We start from the raw sequence: 24,637 nt of genomic DNA, 5'->3' as shown, positions 1-24,637 counted from the left end.
TCCCGGCACGGGAATAGCCCCAATTCAGGTGTTGAGGCTGTGCCAACTTGACAGTGTCTCAAATCTGCATAAACCTCAAATCAGCTAGTCAGTTGCTAACCTCGCAAGAAAATTACTGTCCCCATCAAGTGGGTTTGTGAAGACTTGGTAAGGACAATTCAGTGGCCTTTGTTTTCGGATTAGTCCCATGCACAGAAAACTCAGTTCTCAAAAGAGGGAACTTCTGCAATTCTTCAGTGGATCCCTGTTCAGTGTACCTCCATTTCTGCCCTTGGAGAAACATTCACAAGATGTAAAGATGGAAGAATGATCTTATAAGCACCCCCTTTACTTGCAGTAAAGATTCTGTGAGTGCCATCCTAAGTAGCATTACATCTTCTAAGTCTAATGTGACATTCTTTGCCTTAGAAGGATTAACAGACTGGCCTGTGATGATGCAAGCATGCACTCCTTGAAGGAGGTGAGCCCAGGGGTGCCTGGCAGGTCATGTGCCTAGGGCTGGGGCGGTGCTTTCTGTGTCCCTGGGGGACATGATGGTGACTGCCTTGTTCACCTGGGAGCTCTTCCTGACCCATCCCTGGAGACATAGCCTGGCTGCAACGTGTAGATGCGTGAGGGTCAAAATGAATTTTGTATGATGCATCGCCCTTTAAACAAACGAAAGGGTTACATTGTGGGAAAATTATACCTTTTCTGGGAACCATTTGACTCTGCTGTTTAAGACATTTTTTTATTACTACTTCAGTGGGTGTCATTCCTGCCTCAACAAGCTCATCTGATGCTAACTCCTTCAGGTAGTCACTTTGCCCGAGGCTTTATTTCAATGCAGCAAATGATTTGGGGAAAACTTCCCACCGTTGTTTTCATTAGTACATTGTACGGGTGCTGGCAAGAAAATGGTAGATGCGCCTGATCTGAGTAGGTGTCAAGTGAAACTTGGAGGGCTGCTTCCCACGCTATCTGTAGGAAGCCTGGTCCTGCTCTGAACTCTCTCTCGTGTCTGAATTCGTGTTGAAAGATTGTAGAAAGCAGTTGAGATGGTTTCACCCTAGGAAGACATCACGGTACTGCTGAGTTTCAAGAAGTCCTTCATCTGTGTCATTCTTCAAGCAAGATGCACATCTCCGTTCTTCGCCCCCCCCCCCGCCTCCAGCCCCTTTTTGGAAGGTCCTGTTGTCATGGCTGCTGCCCTTGCATCTGAGATTTGGCTCAGGGGTTGCCAGTTTCTGAATCTGCAAGAAAATTTGTGTTAGAACAGCATCCGCAGCCAAAGCTAGCCCACCCACTGTTGCCAACTCAGATATTATCTATAGCAAGAGGCTTTGCCAGAACGGGACAGAGGAGGGAGGAGAGAAGGATTGAGATACGGGCCTTCCTTGCAAAAGGCAACCTCGCTCATGTGGGGCTGCCCTTTTTCTTGGGGCTGAGTTGACTTTGGTACCAATAAGCACTTTCAGGCAATTTAATGTGAATATGGGAAACAAAAAGTGAGCTGTATATATCATTAATGCTCCCTTTTTAATACCTTTATTTAGCTTTGGTACGGTGAATGTAATGGGGCTGCGGTGGCTCAAGTGGTTAAGACACTGAACTGCAGACTGGAAGACACTGAACTGCAGAATTCAGCAGTTCGAGACCCGAGCGCCGCATAACAGAGTGAGCTCCCGTTTCTGGTCCCAGCTCCTGCCAACCTAGCAGTTCAAAAGCAAGAAATTGCAAGTAGATAAATAGGTACCACTTGGGTGAGAAGGTAACCGCGTTCTGTGCGCCTTGGCGTCTAGTCATGCTGGCCACATGACCATGGAAATATCTTTGGGCAGCACTGGCTCTTCAGCTTGGAAACGGAGATGAGCACTGCATCCCTAGAGTCAGATTCGACTGGCTTTTGAGCAAGGGAAACTTTACCTTTACCAAAGTGAATATAGTTGTGATACGGCACTTGCCAAAATAGTATGTTTAAATCAGCAAGAATGTAGCCAATATTTGACAAATTTAGCTGAAGGCAATAAATATGACTCACGTGGTTTGGCTTCTTTTGCCATCAGCTGTGCTTGGTAATGGCAGCAGTAGTTGATAATCTTTGTCTCTTGTTTCCCCAGGCTGTCACTGCGCTAACCCCGATGTGTACCTGCCGATTCGGCTATGCCCTTTCCAATGGTACAGTAGGGGTTTATGACAAGATGGCTCGCTACTGGAGAATTAAAGTTAGTATGAGCAAAGCAATACGTGAGATGGGAAGGGTTAGAACCACGTGCCACCCAATTCCTGTGAATATGAATGATGCCGGCTTGTCAAGTGTACCATGACATCAGCAATTTCAGACTTGTCATGTACATTTAATATTGGTTTCCAAAAAAACCCACCCGGCCGATGTAGTTCACATTTGCATGCCTTTTGCTTATATATTCTGAGGCGGATCCTTGGGGAAATGCTGCATCTGTTGTCATATTTAAGCTTATGGAGCAGATGGTAAGCCTAGGATACCCTACAGGCCTGATTCTTTCTTTTGCAACTTGCACATCAAGACACACCTACACAGAAGTGGGCTACCTTGCTGTTTTATATACTGCACCCATTTAAAACCTTATACTGAAGAAAAATAAACATAATAATTCTGCTTTTGTATGAGTGTGCTGGGCTTGCTACCTGTACTACCCATATAGATTGTATGGCGTATTTGCTTGGACTGTCTTGGTGCAATGAAGCCTGAGAGTAAGCCTGCCTCCTCTCCTTTATGTAGTACGTGACTTGAGACCGGCATATGTACACCTCCACATTCATAGACTTGCTCATGTGCTATCCCAAGGTTATTTCCTTGGCTGGGAAGCTGCACACCAGAAAAACTCAGGCGATGTATCTTGCATGGGATTGCTATTTAGCGCTCTGGAGTGTGGAGCATATTTTATGCTACTTGAAAAAGAGAGGGAATATGACTTGTTCTTACTGTCTTGGAGGTATGCACAATAGAGCTTGTGGTCTCCCTCTTTCTTACAATCTAGGTTAATGCTTTCTGCATGTGAAGTCTGCCCAGCATTCTGGGTATAGGAAGGAACTGATGATAATGTGTCTGGTGGACTAGCCATGCTAGTGTTCCTTCAAAAATAAACAGGAGTTTCGTGGTACCATACGGACTAATAGGTTTTTAGTTTATTTAAGCTAATCTTCTCCATGTGGCTTTAGTCCACAAAAAGCTTATGCTACAGTAAAATAATTGTTAATATCGAAAATTAGAGAAGAAAGCTGAATAGAAACACCAAAACATTCATAGTTTCAAAATACAATCTAACAACATTCCTGAAGCATTTAAAGGCCATGTAAAGAACAGATTTGTATTACTAAGTTCAAGTGAACATGAACCAGACGAACTGTGGTTTGAAACAAGACAGATCATCAAGGAAGAATGTGTAAAGACCATTCCTGTAGCCAAAAGAAATGAAAAGCCTTAATGGATGGCTGATGAAGCTCTTAAAATTGATAGACAAGAAGCAAAAGTAAAAGGTGACAGCAATAGAATCAGGAGTCTAAATGCAGCATTCCAGTGACTTGCATGTAGAGACTAAGTGAACTATTATAATAACAAGTGTAAGGAGATAGAAGAGAATAGCAAACAAAAAAAAAGGAAGAACCAGAGATCTGTTTTGCAAGATCCAAGAAATCAAAGGCTAATTTAAAGCATGGTTAGGCATACTGAATGGTCAACACCGAAAAACATTAACTAAACATGACAAAATAAAGAAAAGATGGGAACTATACACTGAAGAGATAAAAGGATGACAGATTCCTTCCAAGAAGAATATTTTGAAGAAGAACATACAGATTTAGCAAGTGAAGTGAAAGCAGCACTGAAAGCAGTTGGGAGAAACAAATGACCAGGAACAGATAGGGTGTCAATAGATATATTTTAAGTCACAGAAATGGAGTCCATCAAAAGCTTAGCAAGAATATGCCAACAAATATGGAAAACAAAACAATAGCCCACAGACTGAAAGCACTCCATCTATATTCCAATTCCAAAAAAGGAGAGATCAAAGACTGCAGCAACTATTGGACTGTCACTCACATTAATTTCTCATACAAAGTGATGCTCAAAATCTTACAACAAAAACTATTACCATACATGGAACAAGACATGTCAGATGTTCAAGCTGGATCCAGAAAAGCAAGAGGCACTAAAGATCACTACTGGGAAATTACACAACTTTAAGGATGGTGATGAAGACATGGACATTGTTCTAGATTTTCTATTCATTGTTTCCATCATCAACCAAAATGGAGACTGCGACCAAGAAGTCAGAAGGAGACTGAAACCAGAGAGGGCAGCCTTGAAGGAGCTGGATTAGATCTTTAAGTGTAAGGATATGTTGCTGGCAACCAGTATCCAGGTAATTCATACTATAGTATTCCCCATTGTTATGTATGGGTATGAAAGTCTGACAATGAAGAAAGCTGACAGGAAGAAAGTTGCTTCTTTGACATGTGGTGTTGCAGGAGAGTTTTAAGGATCACATGGCCCACCGAAAAGACATAAGACAAATCAAGCCTGAACTCTCCCTAGAAGCTAACATGACCAAACTGAGGCTATTGTACTTTGGCCACTTTATGAGAAGACAAGAGTCACTGGAAAATGCAATCATGCTAGGAAAAGTTGAAGGCAGCAGGAAAAGAGGAGGACTCAACATGAGATGGATTGACTCCATCAAGGAATCCACGGCCCTCAGTTTACAAGGCCTGAGAATAATCGTTAACGATAGGACGCTTTGGAGGTCATTAATTCATAGGGTTGCCATAAGTTGGATTTGAAGGCACTTAACACATTTGTACAGTGCCACAAGATTCCTGTTAATAATAGCGTTTGGTATTTATATAGTTCAAAAAGTGGTACACATTATCTTGCTGTAAGCAGGGAACCCCCTAGGACTTGTGGGAGCCCCTTCCCCACACTATTTCCTCTTTCTTCTCCTGGCAGCTTCCATATACTCTCTCCATCCACCTCAACAACCTTTCTTTTCTCTCCCCCCCCCCTCCAGCTTTATTTATTATTCATTTTCTTCATTTATACCTCACCTTTTCTCCCAGTGGGGACTGAAGGCAGCTTGCATCATTCTCCCTTCCTCCATTTATCCTCACAGTGACCCTGTGAAGTAGGTTAGGCTGCGAGTGAGTGACTGTCCCAAGGTCACCCAGCAAGCTTCCGTGGCAGAGTGGGGATCTGAACCTGGTTCTCCCAGATCTAGGCTGACATTCTAACCACTGCACCACACTGGCTCTCAGCTTTTCCTCCTTCCCTCACCCTACAAGCCTGTACCTTGGGAAAGTGTGGCCAAGTTGCAAAAGATGTGCAGTAACAGGTCATTTAGGTGAGCGATGTGGCCACTGCCAGGTCCAGCCAAGTAATGCAAGTTGGGCAGAGGCTGCCCCTTGGCCCAGCAATCTGGTAGCCACTGCCTCACTGGATGAATTGTGCAAATTGCATGGTAGCAAGTGACTCATGGGTGGTTGCTAGGCCTGGCCCCAGTGAGTTCTCCCTCCAGGTCAGGAAAGCAGGAGTAGACTTGGAGGCCAAAGTAGCCCTGAGAAATGGCTTCTTGTAATATGTGAGAAATGACTTGTTATTTTTCATTTACTTGTAGAGTCTATTAAGTTTTTATGACTTGTTTTTGTATTCCCCCCCTGCTCAGTCTAAAAACCAGGCCGTGAGCATATATGCATTTGATCTCAACTCTGACGGTGTGAATGAACTGATAACTGGTTGGTCCAATGGAAAGGTGAGTTTAAATAAGAGAGCGTTTAAGCAGACTCTCACGTGTGCAGGTTGTGGTTTCATTCCCCGTCTGACTAGAATTGCTTAATCTTCTGGAGGCCATGGTTGCTATTAATGCTGTTGTTGCTTAGTATTCTTTAGCAACATAGTCGAGCTTAGATGTTCTATTTTGGATGCTTTTTATCAGGATTTTTGTCACAGGCTATAGAAGAAACGCTGTTGAGATACACGTTACTCAGTAAACAACTAGAAACCATACCTGACTTTTTCTGATTTTCGATGGAAAATGATTTCCCATTTTTGGGAAAATTAGGATTTGTAGGCACTTTATTAGAGGCTATAATCTGTCATTGCAATAAGTGGATTTCTGTGTGTACATATGACCAAACAATTTCAATTTTATTTCTGTATTGGGGGGGATGCTCTGTGCTATAGGTTGATGCACGCAATGACCGAACTGGAGAGGTTATCTTCAAGGATAATTTTGCTTCCTCCATTGCGGGGATAGTGCAAGGAGATTACCGAATGGATGGTAACACCCAGTTAATCTGCTGCTCAGTTGATGGGGAAGGTAAGAGTGTCAAGAACCTTTTCCAAACCCAAGGCCTATAGATAAGTGGAAACAGTGTGGGTGTTATGTTAAACCATCCTGTTCTTTTGCTCCTACAACAGCCAAATATGTAGTCTAGCTGGCCAAAACTAGCTTACCAGATTCCAAGACACAGAACAGTCTTAAGGTGAAATGCAGTGAAATTCACTATGAATCTTCATCACTTGGCTGCCTCATAAAATCCACCATACTTGTGTTCCCTGAGATTCCATATAGCATCTTGCTACATTGATTATATTTGTTGGGAGGGAACAATGAAACGCTCCATTAGGTGAAATGGCTATATTTGGGATAATGAAGCTTAACACTTGCCCATCATTTACTTTGTGCTTTTTATCCAGGAGTTTCCCCTCTGCATGCATATAATGTGTGGGGACTTAGAACAAGAATTTTTCAGACTTCAGGATCAGGCAAAATAGTAAGTCAAGCCATGTTTGGGAATGCCCCACTAAGTTGTGAGTGGCCTGAGGACGCTATGGTGGTATGCCTTGCCCTTCTGGGGGGGCTTTCTGGGCACTGTGGACAAGACAGGCACAAGGGGATTGCAGACCTGGGGTGAATATTAGATTCTTGGATTGAACTGCATCCCATGACATTTTTGGTGAAGGAGCATCAGCCTCTACTGCATTCACTGTACTCTGATTTGCACTGGAGTGATCTATTACTGTCAGTCAGTCAAGCTGTCTTGGCTGATAGCTGCTGTGGATTTGGTCTAGTAGTTTGTCTTTCGACTTTTTGAAAGCTATTCTTGATGCAGTGGCAAATTTTTCTCTGGAAGGGGCCCAGTAACACGCTCAGCAACTGTCTCTCTGCTTTTCACAGTGCGAGGATACCTCCCAGGAAACCAAGAGATGAAAGGGAGCTTTGCGGACAGCACTGCGGAGCAGGACCTGATTAGAGAGCTTAGTCAGAAGAAACAAAATCTGCTGCTAGAATTACGGAACTATGAAGAAAATGCGAAGGTATTTATTTATACGAGTGTCGGGAACAGTACAGCTCTGATCTTGGCCATACGCAGTACAGTCTTTACTCATGAGCAAGCTGAGGATAAGTTGAGGTCTTGACCTGCATCTCACTGATCTGCATCCCATCTCTAAGTAAAACTGGCTGGAATTTCTTGCCCATGTAAAGCAGGGTTGCTGATATAGTAGCCCTGAATCGACAACTCAGCATACTCCGCCTGGATTCTCAAGTCTTAGCTAAGGAACTCCAGGAGGCAGTATGAACAGTCACCCAAGCCCATCACATACCGCCCTAGAGAAATAGCCTAGTTAAACATTCTGCAAATGCTGGAAGGCTGTTGAAATTGAAGGCCTTTATTAGGGAGGCTGATCCAGTTTTAGGTCTATTTTGTTTGAACACTTCTGAAATTACAACCATCATGAACCCAGCTTTGGTGATAAATGAGTCGGAATCATACTTTACAGCAAGTGGAACTGAACACCCAAGTGACCGAGATGGACGGGCAGAGGGGTGTGATTCCAGCTAACACCCAGCTTCAGACGACACTCGCAGTGAATCTGGGCTCAGACACTCAATCTGCTCATGTCGAGCTGTGCATTTCCACATCGAATGGTGAGAACATTATACCGGCTCAGTCTTACTGTTCCATATTGAATCATTAAGCCTTTTTAGCTTGTGTAGTGAGCACTGCTACTCTCTCGAGAGAGCACATTCCCATCTGTCCAGATCATGTCTGTGCCTTCATTGTTCTTCGTATTCCAGTTCCAGTAAGCTATGGTGACATCATTAAATGCATCCAAAATTTATAACTTTCCCTCCAAAAGAGAGCTTGGAAAGAGGACTGAAGTTAGCTGGGTCATTCTTGCTCAAGGTTTTTTTTAAGGAGATGTCTGATCCTGCCTCTTTTAAAGAAGACAGGATCTTGCTGTCCTCTGGTGAAGTGTTCATGACCCAACTTCAGTTGAGTTGACGTTAACTGGTCCAGATGGGCACGGTTCCAAGCTATACATAATGGTCTTTGCAACTCCAAATATCCAGCCTACAGCCTCGTTTATTTTAGCTTATTGGTTTATTTAAAATAATTAGACCCCACCATATTTCCTTGGACCTGAGGCAGCTAACAGTGCAACAAGTTGCAAGGGCATTAAACATAAAAACATATTAACAGATTTTTCAGGCAGGTAAGCAAAAGCATTCCTGGCAGTTGTGACAAACAGATGCCTCTGACACATGCCAGGCTCTACATTTCATTAACTCAGTGGCAAAGAGCTGCTGTCTTGGAGCTGTAGCCAGGTTTGTAGCTAGGAATTCAAATGGATGAGGTTGAACAGGCTGAGGTGGAATCTAGGCAAAGAGGAGGTGATATCAGAAATGAGGCTGGACATTTTTGGAAGGGCGGTTTCCTTTGTAAGTCACTGGGATTGCTTTTGGATAGAGGGATTCTCCTGGACCCATCACTCCATTTTGAGCAATAGGTGGCAGCTTGGGCCGGAAAGAACTTTTAAATCAGGTACAGCTTATGTTAGGCTTACCAAGTAGCGGCGGGGGATCTGCATGTCTACACAGGATCCCTGCCGCGGGGACAGCGATACGTGGTGCACCCGCCGTTGCCAGAGCGACGCGTTGCGTCACATCGTGGCAATGGGTGCACCACGTATCGCCGTCCCCGCGGCAGGGATCCTGTGAAGACATGCAGATCCCCCGCCGCCACTTGGTAAGCCTAGCTTGTGTATATGTGGCCACACCTTACAGAAGGAGAATCTCATCACAGTTTTCCATGACTTGGGCCACTTCTTCACTGTCATTTTTGCCACTCTATTGTCCCTATTGTTTCAGGGTTTTGTTCCCCCAATATGTTTTTCTCTTTCTAGTTGTCCCAGAAGGAGCAAAACACATGTGGAAAAGGGCGGGGGGGAAGCAACAGGGACAAAAGAGTGGCAAAAATGACAGTGCAGAAGTGGCCATGGACTTTGTAGCTGGTGTGAAACGCGGCTGTTTGGAGGGCGTAATTCAACTGCAGTTGTACTGGAACCCAGTGAACCCTGTGTTGAAGTGCAAGATGCTGCTGCTCATTGCCTGGTATCCATGACCTACAAGGACCACCCATCTCCATACATTACGATCGCCAGCAGCAGTCTGCATTGGGCACTTATCCTGCCTTTCCACCTAGGAGCTCAGGCTGGTATCCATGGTGCCCGCTCCTTTTTCTGTTAGCTGTAGGGAAGTCGCAGAACCCTGATGGCTTTTAGAAGTGGCTGCAAGACCTATTTATGTGGGGTGGAAGTGGTGTGTGGGAGCTGAGGCCAGGCAGTTTGTATGCTCAGTGCTGCTCTTTGTGGTTGTGGAATTACCCGTGTTGCTTTTTTGCTATGTTGTGACTTTAATTATTGTTGTGAGTCACCCAGAATGCAGGATGGGGCAGGATATAAATGTTTTAAATAAAGAACGTGGCCAGCACTCCAGAGAGATGGCTACAGCTGTACCTTTGGTATTTACCAGTGAGTCACCAGAGGTCCTCTGTGCTGTGATTCTCACCCTGAATGTGCATATATTCATACTGTATCTCTCAAGCGTAAGCTAATATCTGGGTCATATGCTTTTTCTTTTCACCTAGACATTAGCACGTTACAAAGATTTGTGGATGCTGAAGAGAAGGGAGTGTAGCATTCCCATTTCAGCTGGCACTGCTGTGCTTTTATTTGAGTCCTTGTAGTCATCAGATACTGTGATGCGCTTGTTATGTCCAAATATAAACCATAATGTGCACAGTGTTGGTCCATCAACCAGTGTGCTATAAAACTTTCAGTTTACTAGTTCTCCAACCCAGCCCCCCTCACCCGTCCTTCCCTTTACTTAATTTGGACAATAACTCCAAAGAATGAGCCGCTAACTAGTAACGTGTCCTCCCCCTCCCCAAAGACACCATCATCCGAGCTGCACTGATCTTTGCGGAAGGAATATTTGAAGGTGAGAGCCATGTGGTTCACCCTAATCTTCAGAACGTCTCAAGTCGCATCAAAGTTCCTCTCACCCCTCCCAAAGATGTCCCAGTGGATTTACACATCAAGGCCTTTGTGGGTTACAAGAACAGGTAAGGGTCATGCCAGCAAGTAGAAATTATGTATAAATAATAACTACATAGACAGCATTGGATGTAGGAGGGATTTTCTTTAGCAGATTCTGGCTTGGCTTGCTGGTTTGAGCTACCTGTTCACAAACATCTTGATGGAGGGCTCCTTGTTCACTCTTGCTCTCTCCTTAGGGTGAAGTACAGTCAAGTCAGGCTGTTGCTCTGTTTAAGTTAGTACTGCCTGTGTTGGCCAGCAGCAGCTATCCGGAGATAGCACTTTCCCAACACTTACCTACTGAGATCCTTAAACAGAAGAGGCCATGGGTTGAAGGTTGAACCTGCTGTGTTCATCTCACGTGCTCCTCCACTACCATGGATTATTTAGAACCTTTCTATGCTGCCTCTGCAGGAAACCTGCTCAAGAGGCAGCTTACAAAATAAAACATAGTAAAAAACATAAAACACAGTTATAGTTGTTAATGATGTAAAAAAAACACAACAGCATTAGAAGCCCAGCCAGAGCATACAAGAGCACAGACATTGAGTGGCTTAAAACGAATCTTGTAAAACAGTTCCCAGGCTAAACACAGACTATAAAAGTGATGTTAAAAGAGCAACCCCTTAATTAAAAGCTTGGGTAAAAAGAAATGTCTTGGCCTGGCGCCTAAAAGAGTAGGATAGGTGCCAGGTAAGCCTCAAGGGAAAGGGCATTCCAGAGGCGAGGTGCCACTGCCGAAAAAGCCCTGTCTCTGATTGCTACCTGCCTCACCTCTAAAGGCAGGGCACAGAAATCAGGGCTTGTGAGGAAGCTGTATGGGAGGAGTTAGTCCTTCACGTACCCTGGCCCCGAGCCATCTATGGGTTTACAGTAAGAACCAGCACTTTGAAATGTGCCCTGAAACAGACAGACAGCTTTTCCAGACCCTTCAGCACTGAGGTGATTATGTCGTTTAATTTGCATGGAATTAACATGGTAGAATCCATTATACTGGATAATCTTTTTTTCCTGGAAGGAGCAGAGGTTGAAACTGGGCAAGCAGAACACTTAATAGTTAGTAATTAGGGTTATTGAAGCTGGCATTGCTTTTGGGGTGGTGGGGGAGTGTGAAACAGGTGACCACAGAACACAGTTTGTTGTGCCACGAGCAGACTTTGTCACTGCCCTTAACACCTGTTTATGAATCCATGAGATCTAGAAACTTGTTCTATTTTTAGAACTCAGGTTCCCAGGAATTTGCTGAATATTCGAAGCCTTAGTAGCATTTTGTGTTAAACAATTTTTTTAATATTAAACAGTTATTTTATATTCCACCTTGTTGACCATTATTAAGCTGTGTGTTCATGATGAATGGTTGGGCATGAGTACCAATACAGTGGAAGAGCAGTGAACTGGAGCAGGTCGGTGCTTTCATTTCTATGGCAGGCTTTTTTCAGTGTCCTGTACCAATGAATGACAGTAACGGGGCATCAGAGATTGCTGGATCTCAGTGGTGTAAATTGGAAAATAGGTACACTTTATGCCAGAAGCTGAATGAAAAGTCAGCAGTATATTGGTGAAGTCATCTTAGTCATTCTTTTGGATTGCTTTCCAGTATGCAGTTCCATGTTTTTGAGCTCACAAGGCAACTCCCTCGCTTCGCCATGTATACACTCAGTAAACCAGACTCTGCTCCTGAGCCTCGGAGCTTTGTAAAATTCACAATCAGCGAGAGAGTACAAAGGGTAAGTTTCCAGCTGTTTTTCCTCCTGACCTTGGATATGGGTAATGGTTTGTGTTCAGTTTATATTAATGTTGACCGATGTGGCTGGCCGGTGTTGTTCATCCAAAGCTCCATAGTTTTGGATGTTGTATTCAATTAGGGTTTGGGTAGTATACTGAAATAGGAGGGGGGGGGGTTTGAGGGAGGGGAAGAGTTGGTTTTAGGAACAACTTGTAAAAACTAAAGCCCATCACCGCTATTATGTCATCTCAGGCACCTTTTGGGGCAGAAGTAGGCACCTAACTTAGTGGCATATCCAGCCGAATGGATTTTTTTTTCACAGGGCTGAGAAAGATCCTGTCCAGGTCCTTAGAGAACTGCAGTAGAGTATTTTATTTATTGACTTTATTTATGGCCCACCTTTTCCACCGAAGGTCATGGCGGATTACACAGTGTAAGACAGTGCAGTCAAATAGTGTGAGGCACCCAGTGAACAATGCAGTAGGTCTAAGATAACAAAAATTGGAAACAGTACCAAAGATGTGGTGTCAGGTGCCATCAAGGTGCAGCTGACTTAAGGCAACCCCGTAGTACTCAAGGCAAGAGACAAACAGACGAGGTTTGGCTGCCACCTACCACTGTATGGCAGCCTTAGGCTTCCTTGGTGGTCTCCCATCCAAGTACTAACGAGGGCCGACCCTACTTAGCCTTAGAGCTCTGACTAGCCCAGGCCATCCAGGTCAGGCCACTGACACAATATATCACAATCAAATGCAGAAACGGGGTTGTAAAAGCAGAAGACTGTGCAATAAGAACATGATCATGCATGCAGCGAACAGTGGAATAGAGCTGATGGTGCTGGGTTAGCTGGCCCACTGGCGTGGACTAGGTGTAAGACAGCTTCATTTTTTTCAGGAATCACAACTTAAGAATACAGTGAATAAAACACGTCTTTTTTGAAACTTGATCTGGTGCTTTAACATGTTGCCTGGCATTGGGGAGGAGGAAGGCCTGAGTGACTGGCACTGTTGTTCTCATTGAGGAGAAAAGACAAACAGTGCAGGGAAAGTCCCCTTCAGTGAGGAAGTCAGGGGCATGACCAAACTGAGGATTCAGTGGGGAGGGGAGGACTCCTGTTCTGCCATTCACTTTCTGCTTAGTGATGGGAGAAGGCAGGGAACAGAAACAGGTTCTTTGAAAGGCAGTGGAAATGAAGGAACAGTTGTGCTCTTGCCCACTAGGTGTATCTGGGGAAGAGAGAGAGCGCCAACTTGCCAGTGTTAATAAGCCCAGTCAGAGATGTCTCAGGGTGTCTGATGGAGGCCACGCATATCCTTCTATATCTGTCATCATCCCATGGGAGCTGAGGAGGTGGCATTCTCACAGACGCACTTGGAAGTTCTAATCTAGGCTTCCCCTGTAAACTAGGCAAGGGGTGGTACAGGATACAGTACTCGGTCCTGATGTGTCACTACATATGCCCCCCTTGTTGCTGCTGCCGCCAAAATAAAAAGAGGCATAGTTCCTGTTGTTTCTCTTCCTCCAGCAGTGTCATAGATCCCAACAGCAAAAGGCCTTCCTCACTGCATCCAAAGCCCAGTATGACCCAGGTAAAGAAGGCCATGCCTTGGTGTGTGTGTGTGAACAGCATTGCAGGCCCTGTTAGGCAAATGGGTCGAATTTCCCGGTGAGCTCACAGCTGAGCGTGGGGGCAACAGACTGCTCTTCCTTGGGCTGGTACTAGCACAGCAGTCACCTGTCTGCTTCGTACTTAGGGTGCAGAGAGGCTGCTCACCTAAACTCCTTGTGCCAGGTAGGGTACTACACGTTGGAAGAGCTTTTGAGATCTTCCCTAGAGGGTCATGCTATGAATTTATCTTTCAAGGTTGTCATGTGGGTGAACCAGAGTTTCTTGCTAACAGAAGAAATGGAGACCCAAAGCACGTCATTTCAAGTCCGCTTCACCTCCCTGCGTAATGCAGGGCAGCTGTGCATCAAAATGAATTCCAGCGGGGAGGTACTGTTTTTCCTTCTGGTGCTGTAATTAGACTTGTGAACAGGCATTTGCCTTGGCTGAGTCAGAATCTTATCCAGGTGACCAGGCAAGGGAGCTCTTGTTAATGAGAAGTAATTGTTTCCATGTTAGGCAGTTTATATACAACAGATGATGCCCAAGTGTACAGGAGCAGGCAGAGTAGTAAAGGTTTTGTGACTTGTAACTTCTTGTGTATGTATTTACAAAGCTTAGGGCGCCATTGGAACAGTGAGGGAAGAGGCCCAGATGGGTACAGAAGTTGGAAATGGAAGGGGAGAGTTCAGGATAGCCAGGCAGGTGTTGTTGTGTTTTTTTTGCCATCTTTTAATCTGATTGGGAGCTGTAGTACATGTCTATTCCCTTACACCTAGTTCCTGTAATGCCAATTCCTAAGAGACAGGTTAGGAAACTTGCATTGGGTAGCCAGAATTGGGGACTTGTGTGCTACGGGAGGAACAGACAGATTGGTTCAAAATACTTTATCAATGGGTCCTTTTTAATGAAAAGGTTTTGATTGCTGTCTTTATTCCCCTTTAAAATATTATTAGTTATACACCGATTCTTTCCTGGGTCCGCCAAGGGACTGCTCAGAACTGCACCTACATAGCTTCAGCAGTGCTGCAGTGTCAGGTGTCCTAGACCATTCACCTGCATCCTGTGTCTCGGTAGTACAGCAGAACAAAAAGTTTGTATGGGGCAAATCTGACATATCTCCTCTTCTTTTCCCCATTCAAGATCTCCATTGGCACCGACGACATTGACCTGGCTGGCGACATAATCCAGTCGATGACTTCCTTTTTAGCAATAGAGGACTTGCAGGTCGAGGCAGATTTCCCAGTTTATTTTGAGGAGCTGCGCAAGGCCCTGATCAAGGTGAGGAAGCCGGAATCTTTTCCAGATACCAGCTAGGGACACAGTCCCTTGGAATGAAATGGCACACATTGGAATGGATGGAAATTGTGGAGTTTCTTAGTTTCTGTCCCATAGAAGTGCTTGGGAGATTACATCCCCTTTATGTTATTTGTCTTCTTAGGTAAACCTCAAATTGCCAACAGTACTATGTTCGGAATTGGGAGGGGGGGAAGAGATCCTCCTGAACTGATCCTCCTGAATCTATTTTAGATACAGCATGTTACATCTGCCTCTCCAGAGGGTCCCAGAGAGCACAGCCCTAATTTCTCGTCAAGGCTTATAGGGTGTCTCCACCCCACCCACCCCGTGATTATCCAGTCACTGCTGGGGTTTCCATCCATCATTAGTCCAACATTCAAGCAGTAGGTCCAAGTCCCTCTTAGATCCAGGGGGGCTGACTGTCCATCCCACAAAAGTAACCGCACACTGTGGTTCCAGTGGGCTGGAAGCTTGCTGCAGGTCCTGTTCCTCCTGGTCCGTCTTGCTCTAAGCTGTCTTCCTGATGCCTTGCAGTCTAGGCAGCTGGCTTCCTACTCTGGGGCAGAGGTGCCTTCTCTGTGTTGACACTGCAAAGCCTTTGCCGTCCCAGCTTCCAGTGTTTGGAGGAGAGTTTGTCCATCTCCATGCTTCCTGACATTGTGCCAGTTCCTGTGTCACCACAGCCACTTCTGATCACAGCAATTAATACTGTCAGGCTCTCCCCCTCCATGTAATTTTCCCTTGTCTTGCAGTGCCGTGCACTCAGTGGAGGGGATTGGTTAATTACAGGTCTGTCCTTTTTAGCAGGAAGAGCTTCATTCCACTCTCAGACCTCCCCAAAACAGAACCCTTATGGCTTAGTTGAGCCAGGGAGGGGCCTCCTGGGTGGATCAACAACAGGAAGTAGGACCTGGACCTTCTTGGGGAAGGTACTGGAAGCCCAGATGTCCTGTCCTGTAATTAATTGGAGCAGACTGCAAGAACTCCAAAGTCTTGGCTTCCTGAGGGTATCAGGAACTGGTGTGATTCGCAGATGAGTATGCGTGTCAAAGCCCCAAGGGGGCTTGGTGGTCGTTTTGGATGGCTGCTGCAGTGGAGCTCTTTCCCCAAAAGTGCAAGGTCATAAAAGAGTGCAAGAGGTCAATAGTGCCACCATCTGGGGAGGGCACAACTCATCCTGCATGGAGACAGAGGTATCATCTGAATCTTCTTGCTGAGTGGATGGTGAATGTCCTCACATCTGCTTCCTCATTCTGATAGGTGGATGAGTCTTATTCCGTATGTCAGAAGCTCACAACTAACATGGCTGACAGCTCTAACTTCATCCGTAGCATGCTAGTTCGAGCAGAAGACTCTCGCCTCATGGGTGACATGTGAGTTGGCTTTGTGGTGCTTTTCCATATGTGTGCCTCTGTCTGTGGCTGGCTGTGTCTTTGCTTAACTTGGGTACATCTGAGATTTATTTATTTATTTAGAGCATATTGTTAAAAACCAGAACTGGACTGATTATAGAAATACAACATATAATTAAAAACTATCAGAACTAACAAACAAAACTAGCTAGTCCCTCAAAAAAAATAATCTGGTGGAAATGTCAAAAGCCCTTATGTCTTGCACAAATTGTGGAACACGAGTTATGTGGAAGCCTTTCTAATGATTCCAGGAAGGCTATTTCATAAAATAACTGTAACCAAAAAGCCTCAGAGACAGCATTGGCCAACCTAACATCCCTACCAGGGGGCAAAAGCAACAGGTGTTGGTCAAAGGAGCAGAGTTCTCTGTGACTTCCATCCATGTGGAATTTCCAGGGCAGCCTGGTATATGCTGTAGAAGCTGAATGCCTGGCCATCTTTGCTTTTCATTTGTTTGTTTAAAAGTGAGCTTCTCAGCTATGCAAGTGAATGTTTTTGAAAGAAGCAGCAATTTTGGTCTGCAAATTTTGGGTTCGCTTTCCAAAACCACCTGTGTTGTTGCCAAGCAAGCCTTTGTTGAGCCAAACACAGCCTGTGTGTTGCTGCTTAAAAGCTGGGATTGTCGACTGAGCATTGGGCAGGTCATAGTATATGGATTGCTGAGCATTCCCCCCTCCCTGTTTGTTTGTTAGTAGGTTCTCATAGTGTTTGTTACACACACAAGGTGTGTTTGTTACACACAGGCAGTACACTTTTAACTATGTAATTCTGCATATACTCTCAGCATCCTGGGTGAGGAAAAAACCAGGAGTGGGGAACCGCAGCTTTAGCGGCATCAGTACACAGATGTACAACTGCCAGAGCATCTTCACTGATGATACAAGGCACTAGTTTTTGATGCTGTGCCTTCTGAAGTCATTTTTAAATTCAGGACCTGCAGAGCGGCAGATCCATATCAGGTTGCCTGGACCTAATATATAATTTCTTCAACCTCATGGAGTTCGGCAGGAGGCTCAGGTGTCCACAGGGTGACACTTATGCGTCTTGTAGTGTCGTCTGATGCTTCCACACACCCCTTGCTGCCAGTCATCTAATTGTATATCCAGGTCTGCCAAGAATTTCTGTGTTTAAATCAAACATGTAAGAAAAACTAGCTAGCATTTTTTAAATGTTTGTGCTTGCAATGTAAGTTGCCTCGATTAAGAATTTTGCTTTTAATTAGTGCAGGGCGTGTAAAGCCCTGGGGTGTATCCCGTTCACAGACGTAATTGTATGAAATGGTAACAATTAATTTGCCTTTTGGGACACCATAAAACAGATGTTTTAAAATTGGCCATAGTGAAGGGGACATATGAACATAGGATTGCATGGGAGGGAAGACTAGGCCATGCACACGACAGGAAATACCTTGACATGACTCTGCTACCCTCTTTCATGTATCTGCTCTTGCTTGAGTCAGCCACAGTCACTGTAGTTTCTATTCCAATTACAGTCCACAAACTTGCTTCTTCTTTTTTAAATAAAATTTTAAATTATTTTTACACAAAACAGACAGTACAAACATAAAGGAGAGTAATCTCAACACCATTATATCTCTTAAGCTACCTCATAGATAAGTTTCTATTTATCTTTCTACCAAAAAGCCATAAAATTTTGCAACTCTATACTTTATCATTACAGATCTTTTACTACTTAAGCATTATCTAAGCTTTCCGTTATAATTTTCTATTAATATAATTTTCTAATAATAATAAATTTAAGTATACTTTGGAGTTTCATAAACACATATGCTCATATACTGGTTTTCTTATAATTCTATAAATTTTTTAAGTGGTCTTTCATTGCATAGCTGTGTTTACACTGATTTAATGTTTTTAAAGAGGCTTCCCTAACCTCTCTTTCATACTTATAGTTACTCAACTCAATAATACAATTTGACCTTCTACATTTCTAAATAACCTCTTTTGCCAAGAGTTCCTAAATATTTTGGTTTCAGCTTCTACAAATACATTTGGTATTCATCAATACTCTATAAGTATACAAAATCGTACTCCTATCTATAATCATCTTTACCTAAGAAATTTAAATTTATCTTCCCAATCAAGTTCCAACATCACAAATCTTAATCAGTTGCCATATAAAAGGGTTCCCTAAATCAACCCCAAACACTTATAATTGTGATCTTAATAATACAAGAATACAAATTTAAACTTCTACAATTCTTAAAATCATCTTTTATCAAGGATACCTAGTGATTTTAATTTCATCTTCCACTGAATAGATTTAACATGTATCAATGTTCTATAAATATATAAATCCAAATTCCAAAATACCCAGACTTAATTAGTTACTATACAGAAAGACTCCAATCCTAGCCTTATTTATAAAACTTAAATAGTTGTGTGGTTGGGGGTTTTTTTGGTTCTCTTCACTAATGTCTTAGCTCTATGTCTCTTGTCTATGTAAGTGGAAAGGCGTTCTTTTAAGACTCTCCATCTATATTCAATCCTGGCAGTTGAGGATTCCATAGATTCTGTTGTATCTTCTCCCTGGAATAATTTTTCCTTCATATCTTTGAGGATTTCAGTGTTTGTCTGACCTTTGAAAGCTCTGTTAAAGTTTTATGTAGATTTTTTTCCTCTTTTTGGTTTATATGTCACTCTGTAGGGTTCGTCCTCTTGCTTGTAAATTTGATCTGTATCCTGAAGAGTCAGCTGCTGAGGTCCTTTGTCTTAATTGTAATTTGTGTTGATGTATTTTCCTTTTTGTCTTGTATTAAATCAAACGCTTTCTCAACAGCTAGACTGACTGTGTTGTAAATTAAGCGTTTGAGCTCCTCCCACAGGATCTGTTCCAGAGTAATATCAGCAAAGCTCTCTTGTGCACTCATTTTAACAGTATTGAATGCTAGCTCAGTCAAGCAAAGCAAAAGCCTCTGTAACTGTTTTTCAATAGTCCCTAGACCACTGATGACATTTGAAGATAGCTTCTCCAGCAGAGATATTAACCACCAGGAATCTTTCAACACAGGTCAGCTGTTTTGCAGTTGTAGAATGGAGTCTGCGCACTATGAAGTTATTTTTTCAACAATAAGTCTGATGTTATGGGAAACTGTTTCAAAGCCAGAGATTCAGTTTTAAATGTCTCTCTTTCTTTCTCAAGGAAGATTTGTGGTTCTTTCATTGAGATATATTCTCTGTTAAAGTTATTTACTCATTCTTTTTTTTAAAAGGCTGTATATAAGTTCCGTGAATCATTTAAATCCAGAAGCTGAAAAGTAACAAGAAAACCCAAGGTTTACACAGATCTGTAGTCCAAGAAAAGATACTAAGAGTTCAGATAACAGCCTATATCCTTTTTGCCCTGAAGGAGTTTTAGTACAGCTCCCCCCCCACCTAACTCGTCCTCGTCGCTGCGAAGTGGAGGGAAGGGGGGAATTCCACCCATCCTTTCCTTGTCTTTTTAAGATTTAAAGGGGCATAGGCAAACGATCATTGAGTTCTTTAATGTTGCTTTAGTACTCATGGTAAGAATTTTCATCGATGTTACAGATGAGGCTCAGAATTACTCTCGTTACAAGTGACTGATCACCTCTTTGTGCTCAATGGCTTCCAAAGAGCACTCTCTCGCAGGTCCCCACTTCAGGACGATCTGGGGTCTACTTGCGCACCGCCGCGCATGAGAGCTCCCGGATCAAGCCCTCTGCAATAAGCCCCCCTCCAGGAAGACTCATCAGGGTCTGGACAAGCCTAGACCCCCCCAAAGGACCTGGAGATTCGGCGTTTCCACAGGAGCTCTCCTGGGAAACGTCCGAAGGTGAAGCACCACAAAACGAAAGCCCACTTGCTTCTTCTTTTGTTCCTTTATTTTGCGTCATGCAGTGCTGCTGCTGCTTCCAATTTCCATGCGACAATGGATTTCCTAGGTACATAGGAAACATACATACATATGTACGTAAGCATATATAAACATTGGTATTTAATTGATACATTGCCAGGATGTAGCTTACCACCAGAGATAGGATGGAGAAAATCTAATAGCATTAAAGATATAGTGGTCAGGTCAGATATGATTAAAATAAGGGGTAGTGAATCAACTTTACCTGTTGGATTTTTCAAATGTGGAAAATGTGTTGCCTGTGATGTGGTGATGGAAAGGCATGTTTTTCAACATCCTCAGCTTAATATAACATGGAATATAGACCAATTTAATAACTGTAATTCCTGTGGTCTGAAATATGTAGCGGTTTCCCCATGTCAAAAATTATATGTGGGGTCAACAATAAGAAGCATTAAGTTGAGAATGATGGAACATAAAATTGTAACTAAAAACAAAATTTGGGAGGCCCCAATGACTGTCCACTATAATGAAGTTGGGCACAATACTGATGAAATAAGAGTCTCTGTATTATATAGATTTCAACCACATACATACAACAGAGTGGATATGGCTAAGGAATTGTTATGCAAGGAAGCCTATTTGATTTTTAAATTTCAGTCTTCATTTATTTAGCTATCTGTATAATTTTATAATTGGTGGCTGCCTGGAATAAGATTTGGAAATGACAATGGGCTGTAACAGGTGTGAGCAACCAAGGCATGGTAAGATAACAGAGCAACTGTGTAGATAGTAATGAGAGCCAGCAGATGCCAAAGGGAAACACAAGATTAACTCTGAGTAGGCGGCTTAGAGCATCGGGTAAGCATGTCGTTGATTACTCACACTTGAAAAATAATGAATGAATAAGAGTTGTAACTATATTGTAATTTATTTGTAAAACAGCTCCATGTATAAAAAAGTGACCTGACGAAGCATTGGGGAAAACAGAATATGTACCTAGGAAATCTGTTGTCGCATGGCAGTTGCCTGGGAGCAGCACTGCATGACGCAAAATAAAGGAACAAAAGAAGAAGCAAGTTTGTGGACTGTAATTGGAATAGAATCAGTTTTTTCATAGTGAATGTTGGTGAGGTGCAACCTTTGGTTAGTCATTGTGGTCCCTTTGTGGCTTGAACAGTCACTGTAGTGGCTGAAAGAGACTGATTCTTGATCACTTTCTTTGGTCCTGGGTTTATGTGCTCCTTGCGTTTATTTCTTCAGGAAAAATATGAAGAGGCGATACATGGAACTATACAATCTCAACAAAGATTTGCTGTCTGAGTATAAAATCCGTTGCACCAATCACACAGAGTTCTTAAATAATCTTAAGGCAATAAACCAGGCTATCCAAAGAGCAGGACGCCTGCGAGGTATGTGCTTGGGGAACTTGGGACAGGATCGACTTTTGTTGTGTATGTTCTTATCCTGCTTATGGGCGAGAGGAAAACTGAAGAAGTGAGCATTAGTTAACTGCACTAGCTTTGAAAGGCACAGGTGTGCACAACTCAAGTGTGTGTGTGGGGGGGCTTGCCTTGGAAGATGCCTGAATGTCAGAACTGTTTGAGGGGTTCTGCTGAGCCATGATACACCTTTGTGTTCAAAGAGTTTCCAATGCTCTTCCAACACAGGTATGTTTCTTGGTCTTTTAAAAGTAATGTGAGAAGCTCTCTCTCCATAAAGAGGAGGGCTGTGATGGTAGTATCTGAAAAGGGGGTGTAACTGTTTGCTAGGTCAACTGAAGGGAGTCACTGGCTTTCTTTTTAGGGGGTGAACTGAGCATCAAGTTGAGAGTTTAAGAGGAGGAGGAGCATTCTCATGGTCTCTTCTCTCTCTGAATCAAAAATACAAGCTCTGGGATGAAGGATTTTGAGGGACTAGAGAATCTCCTTCCTGTCAGTACAGATTGATTCATCAAGTCTGGTGTAACCTTTACCAGATGAGGAAGTACTGTGGGAGGGTGTCTAGTTTGGAGGTAAAATGCTGTTTGAAGAAGCTTGTGACTATTTTATACTATCCACACAAGAACTAGTTCAAAGAGTTGTACATTCCTGGAAGGCACAGGAGATGAGGAGCCTCGCGTTCTCCCTGTTTGGTGTAATTGGGGCAACTTTCCCTGCCACTGTATTCCATGCAGACTCCAGGCATTGACCTGCATCCTCGGCCTGGTTTGAGATATTCTGGGCCATGGCTGTTAGCACTATGCTGCAGTCCCTTCTCCCATCCTCCCCAAGGATGGCATTGGGCAATGGAAATTCATTGCAAAAATTGTACAGCAAATGAGTATTTGAGTTAGTAAGAGCACAGGCTACTCCTTAGCTATGTAGGAGGAAACAGCTAGTATTGACCTCTGCTCTTGGATAAATTCCCTTAAAACAAGGAGTTTTTAAAAACCTTACAATTATTCTCAGGAAAACCATCTAATCAATCCGTAATAAACAATTGCATCATAAGTATTGTGTAAACTAGACCTGTACTGCAGAAGCTAGAAAACTGGGTTATGGGGATTCTTTGGTTTTATGAATAGATTCTCCATTGTGAAATGTAAAACTGGATTTTTCAGATGTCGTGGATTAAAGAAAATCCAGACTCTAATATACAGAAGCTACTCCCAGATGCACGCATCTTTGTTGCTTCAGGGTTTTTAATTACTTTTCCATCTTAAATGTGACTGTGTGTTAGAAAAGAGTTGTTTAGGAGTGTGCCCATTAGTGCATGGGGGTGGGAAGGAGACCATTCATATACGCCAGTTGAAAATTGGCATGAAATATTAGGAAAGGATGCATGTACATGTGTGCATTATACACTCTCCAATATTATTCTTATCCACTGTAAAAAGATAGAACTTGCCCTAGCGGGGGTGGTGGTGGACTAACATCCTGTGGTTCTCATGATCACATCTGTATTTCATTATGCTTTGAAGGAATTTCCTTTCCAAAATACCTCAGCGCGCAGTAACCACAAAGAGCTTCTTCTTGAGGGTAGGATGGGGAATCTGGGGTCACAAAGGATTGTGCAGATTCCTCATGACTTCCATTTTGGTCTTTCCCCTTAAGGTTGAAAGGTAGATTTCCCTTGTAACATATGCAACCTGTAATGCAAGTTCTTTCTTTCTTCCCCCAGTTGGTAAACCCAAGATGCAAGTGATTGCGGCTTGTCGGGATGCTATCAAGAATGACAACATCAATATGCTGTTCAGGATCATGCGTGTAGGAACAGCCTCGTCCTGATCGGAATGGAGGGTGAAGCTGAATGTGTTTGGATGATCTTGGCAATAGGCCACCGAGTCAGGGACACGGGCAGATAGCGGCAGGCTGAGGGTTGCTTATCCTGTCAGATCAGCCCCAGCAAATGCTTGGTAAGCAGAACCCTTCCTCAGAGTAGGATGAGCAGGTATCTGGTATGTTGTAATGGCAAGGGGCAATGGCTCTTTTCCTCTAAGGGACATGGAGGTACTGAGCACACAAATGGTGAAGGAGAAGGGATTTTATTAAGTAGTCTACAGAAGAATCAGCATAAGAAAATAGTACACTTATGCCTCTTCAACTATCAGGAGACCCTGGAGAATGACAGCAGAGTCACCCTGTGGAACTGGCTGGCTGCATAGCACTGTTTCCATCTGTGCTGTGGCTCAGTTCCAGGGGGTACATCTTTTGTTCTCTAGGGGTTCCTGACAGCTGAAGAGACATAAGCATATTCTTTTCTTGCACCGATTCTTCTGTAGCTGAGGTTTTCTTCTGTAGACTACCTAATAAAATCTACTCTCCATCACCATTTGTACATTCATTGCCTCCATATCCCTCAGACGAAAAGAACCATTGCTCCTTAAGGCACGTGGTTAGTTTTCTATACAAAGCAGATGGCTTGTTCTGTTGTAGGGGTCTGAGAAAGGAGAAACATCAAGATCCTTCTGTAGTAATATTGCACTATTTTTTTAGAGGTTCTAAAAGGCTTAGAAGCCCACCGGAAAGGCCCAGAATCTAAAAGAGAAGTGCAGAGCAGTAACAGCTCACCTGCTTAAAGCCATGTACAGTCTTTCTATTTTCAAAGTCACTGGCATTTTACAATAATTTGGATTTTCAATAAAACAAGACAGACCTCAGCTTCTCCCTCTCATTTGTGCTTTGCAAACAGCAAACAGTATGAGGAACCATTGATGCTGCTTCTCTATATGACTCTCCACAGTGGCTTCATTTGTATCATCTCTGATCGATGCTTAGCAGTTTCACTGCTGCCTTATCTAAACCCCCAAAACTTTTAAATGTATCTGATCCAAACATGCATCAGAAACCTTTTGAGTCGACTGGCCTGTCTGAGAT

The 24,637-nt window shown here is 43.4% G+C and overlaps 1 protein-coding gene across 2 annotated transcripts in view; it reads left to right on the top strand.

Moving 5' to 3' along the window:
• Positions 1–23,823, top strand: part of BBS2 (Bardet-Biedl syndrome 2) — a 34,881-nt gene extending 11,058 nt beyond the window's left edge. For both annotated transcript variants that reach the window (XM_015421394.1, XM_015421393.1), the window contains 12 exons: positions 2,100–2,204; positions 5,679–5,765; positions 6,197–6,332; positions 7,194–7,333; positions 7,799–7,946; positions 10,254–10,425; positions 11,997–12,126; positions 13,990–14,121; positions 14,875–15,012; positions 16,291–16,403; positions 21,543–21,691; positions 23,442–23,823. In XM_015421394.1, coding sequence (XP_015276880.1) covers positions 2,100–2,204; positions 5,679–5,765; positions 6,197–6,332; positions 7,194–7,333; positions 7,799–7,946; positions 10,254–10,425; positions 11,997–12,126; positions 13,990–14,121; positions 14,875–15,012; positions 16,291–16,403; positions 21,543–21,691; positions 23,442–23,548 — 1,557 coding nt within the window. In that variant the 3' untranslated portion in view covers positions 23,549–23,823. The remainder of the gene's footprint in view (positions 1–2,099; positions 2,205–5,678; positions 5,766–6,196; positions 6,333–7,193; positions 7,334–7,798; positions 7,947–10,253; positions 10,426–11,996; positions 12,127–13,989; positions 14,122–14,874; positions 15,013–16,290; positions 16,404–21,542; positions 21,692–23,441) is intronic.
• The last annotated feature ends 814 nt before the right edge of the window (positions 23,824–24,637 follow it).

The sequence above is a fragment of the Gekko japonicus genome, unplaced genomic scaffold, assembly GCF_001447785.1.
Source record: "Gekko japonicus isolate JY-2015 unplaced genomic scaffold, Gekko_japonicus_V1.1 scaffold674, whole genome shotgun sequence".
In the NCBI taxonomy this organism is placed as follows: Eukaryota; Metazoa; Chordata; class Lepidosauria; order Squamata; family Gekkonidae; genus Gekko; species Gekko japonicus.
Note: the sequence above shows the minus strand (reverse complement) of the source record. Positions and strands in the feature narration are given on the sequence as shown.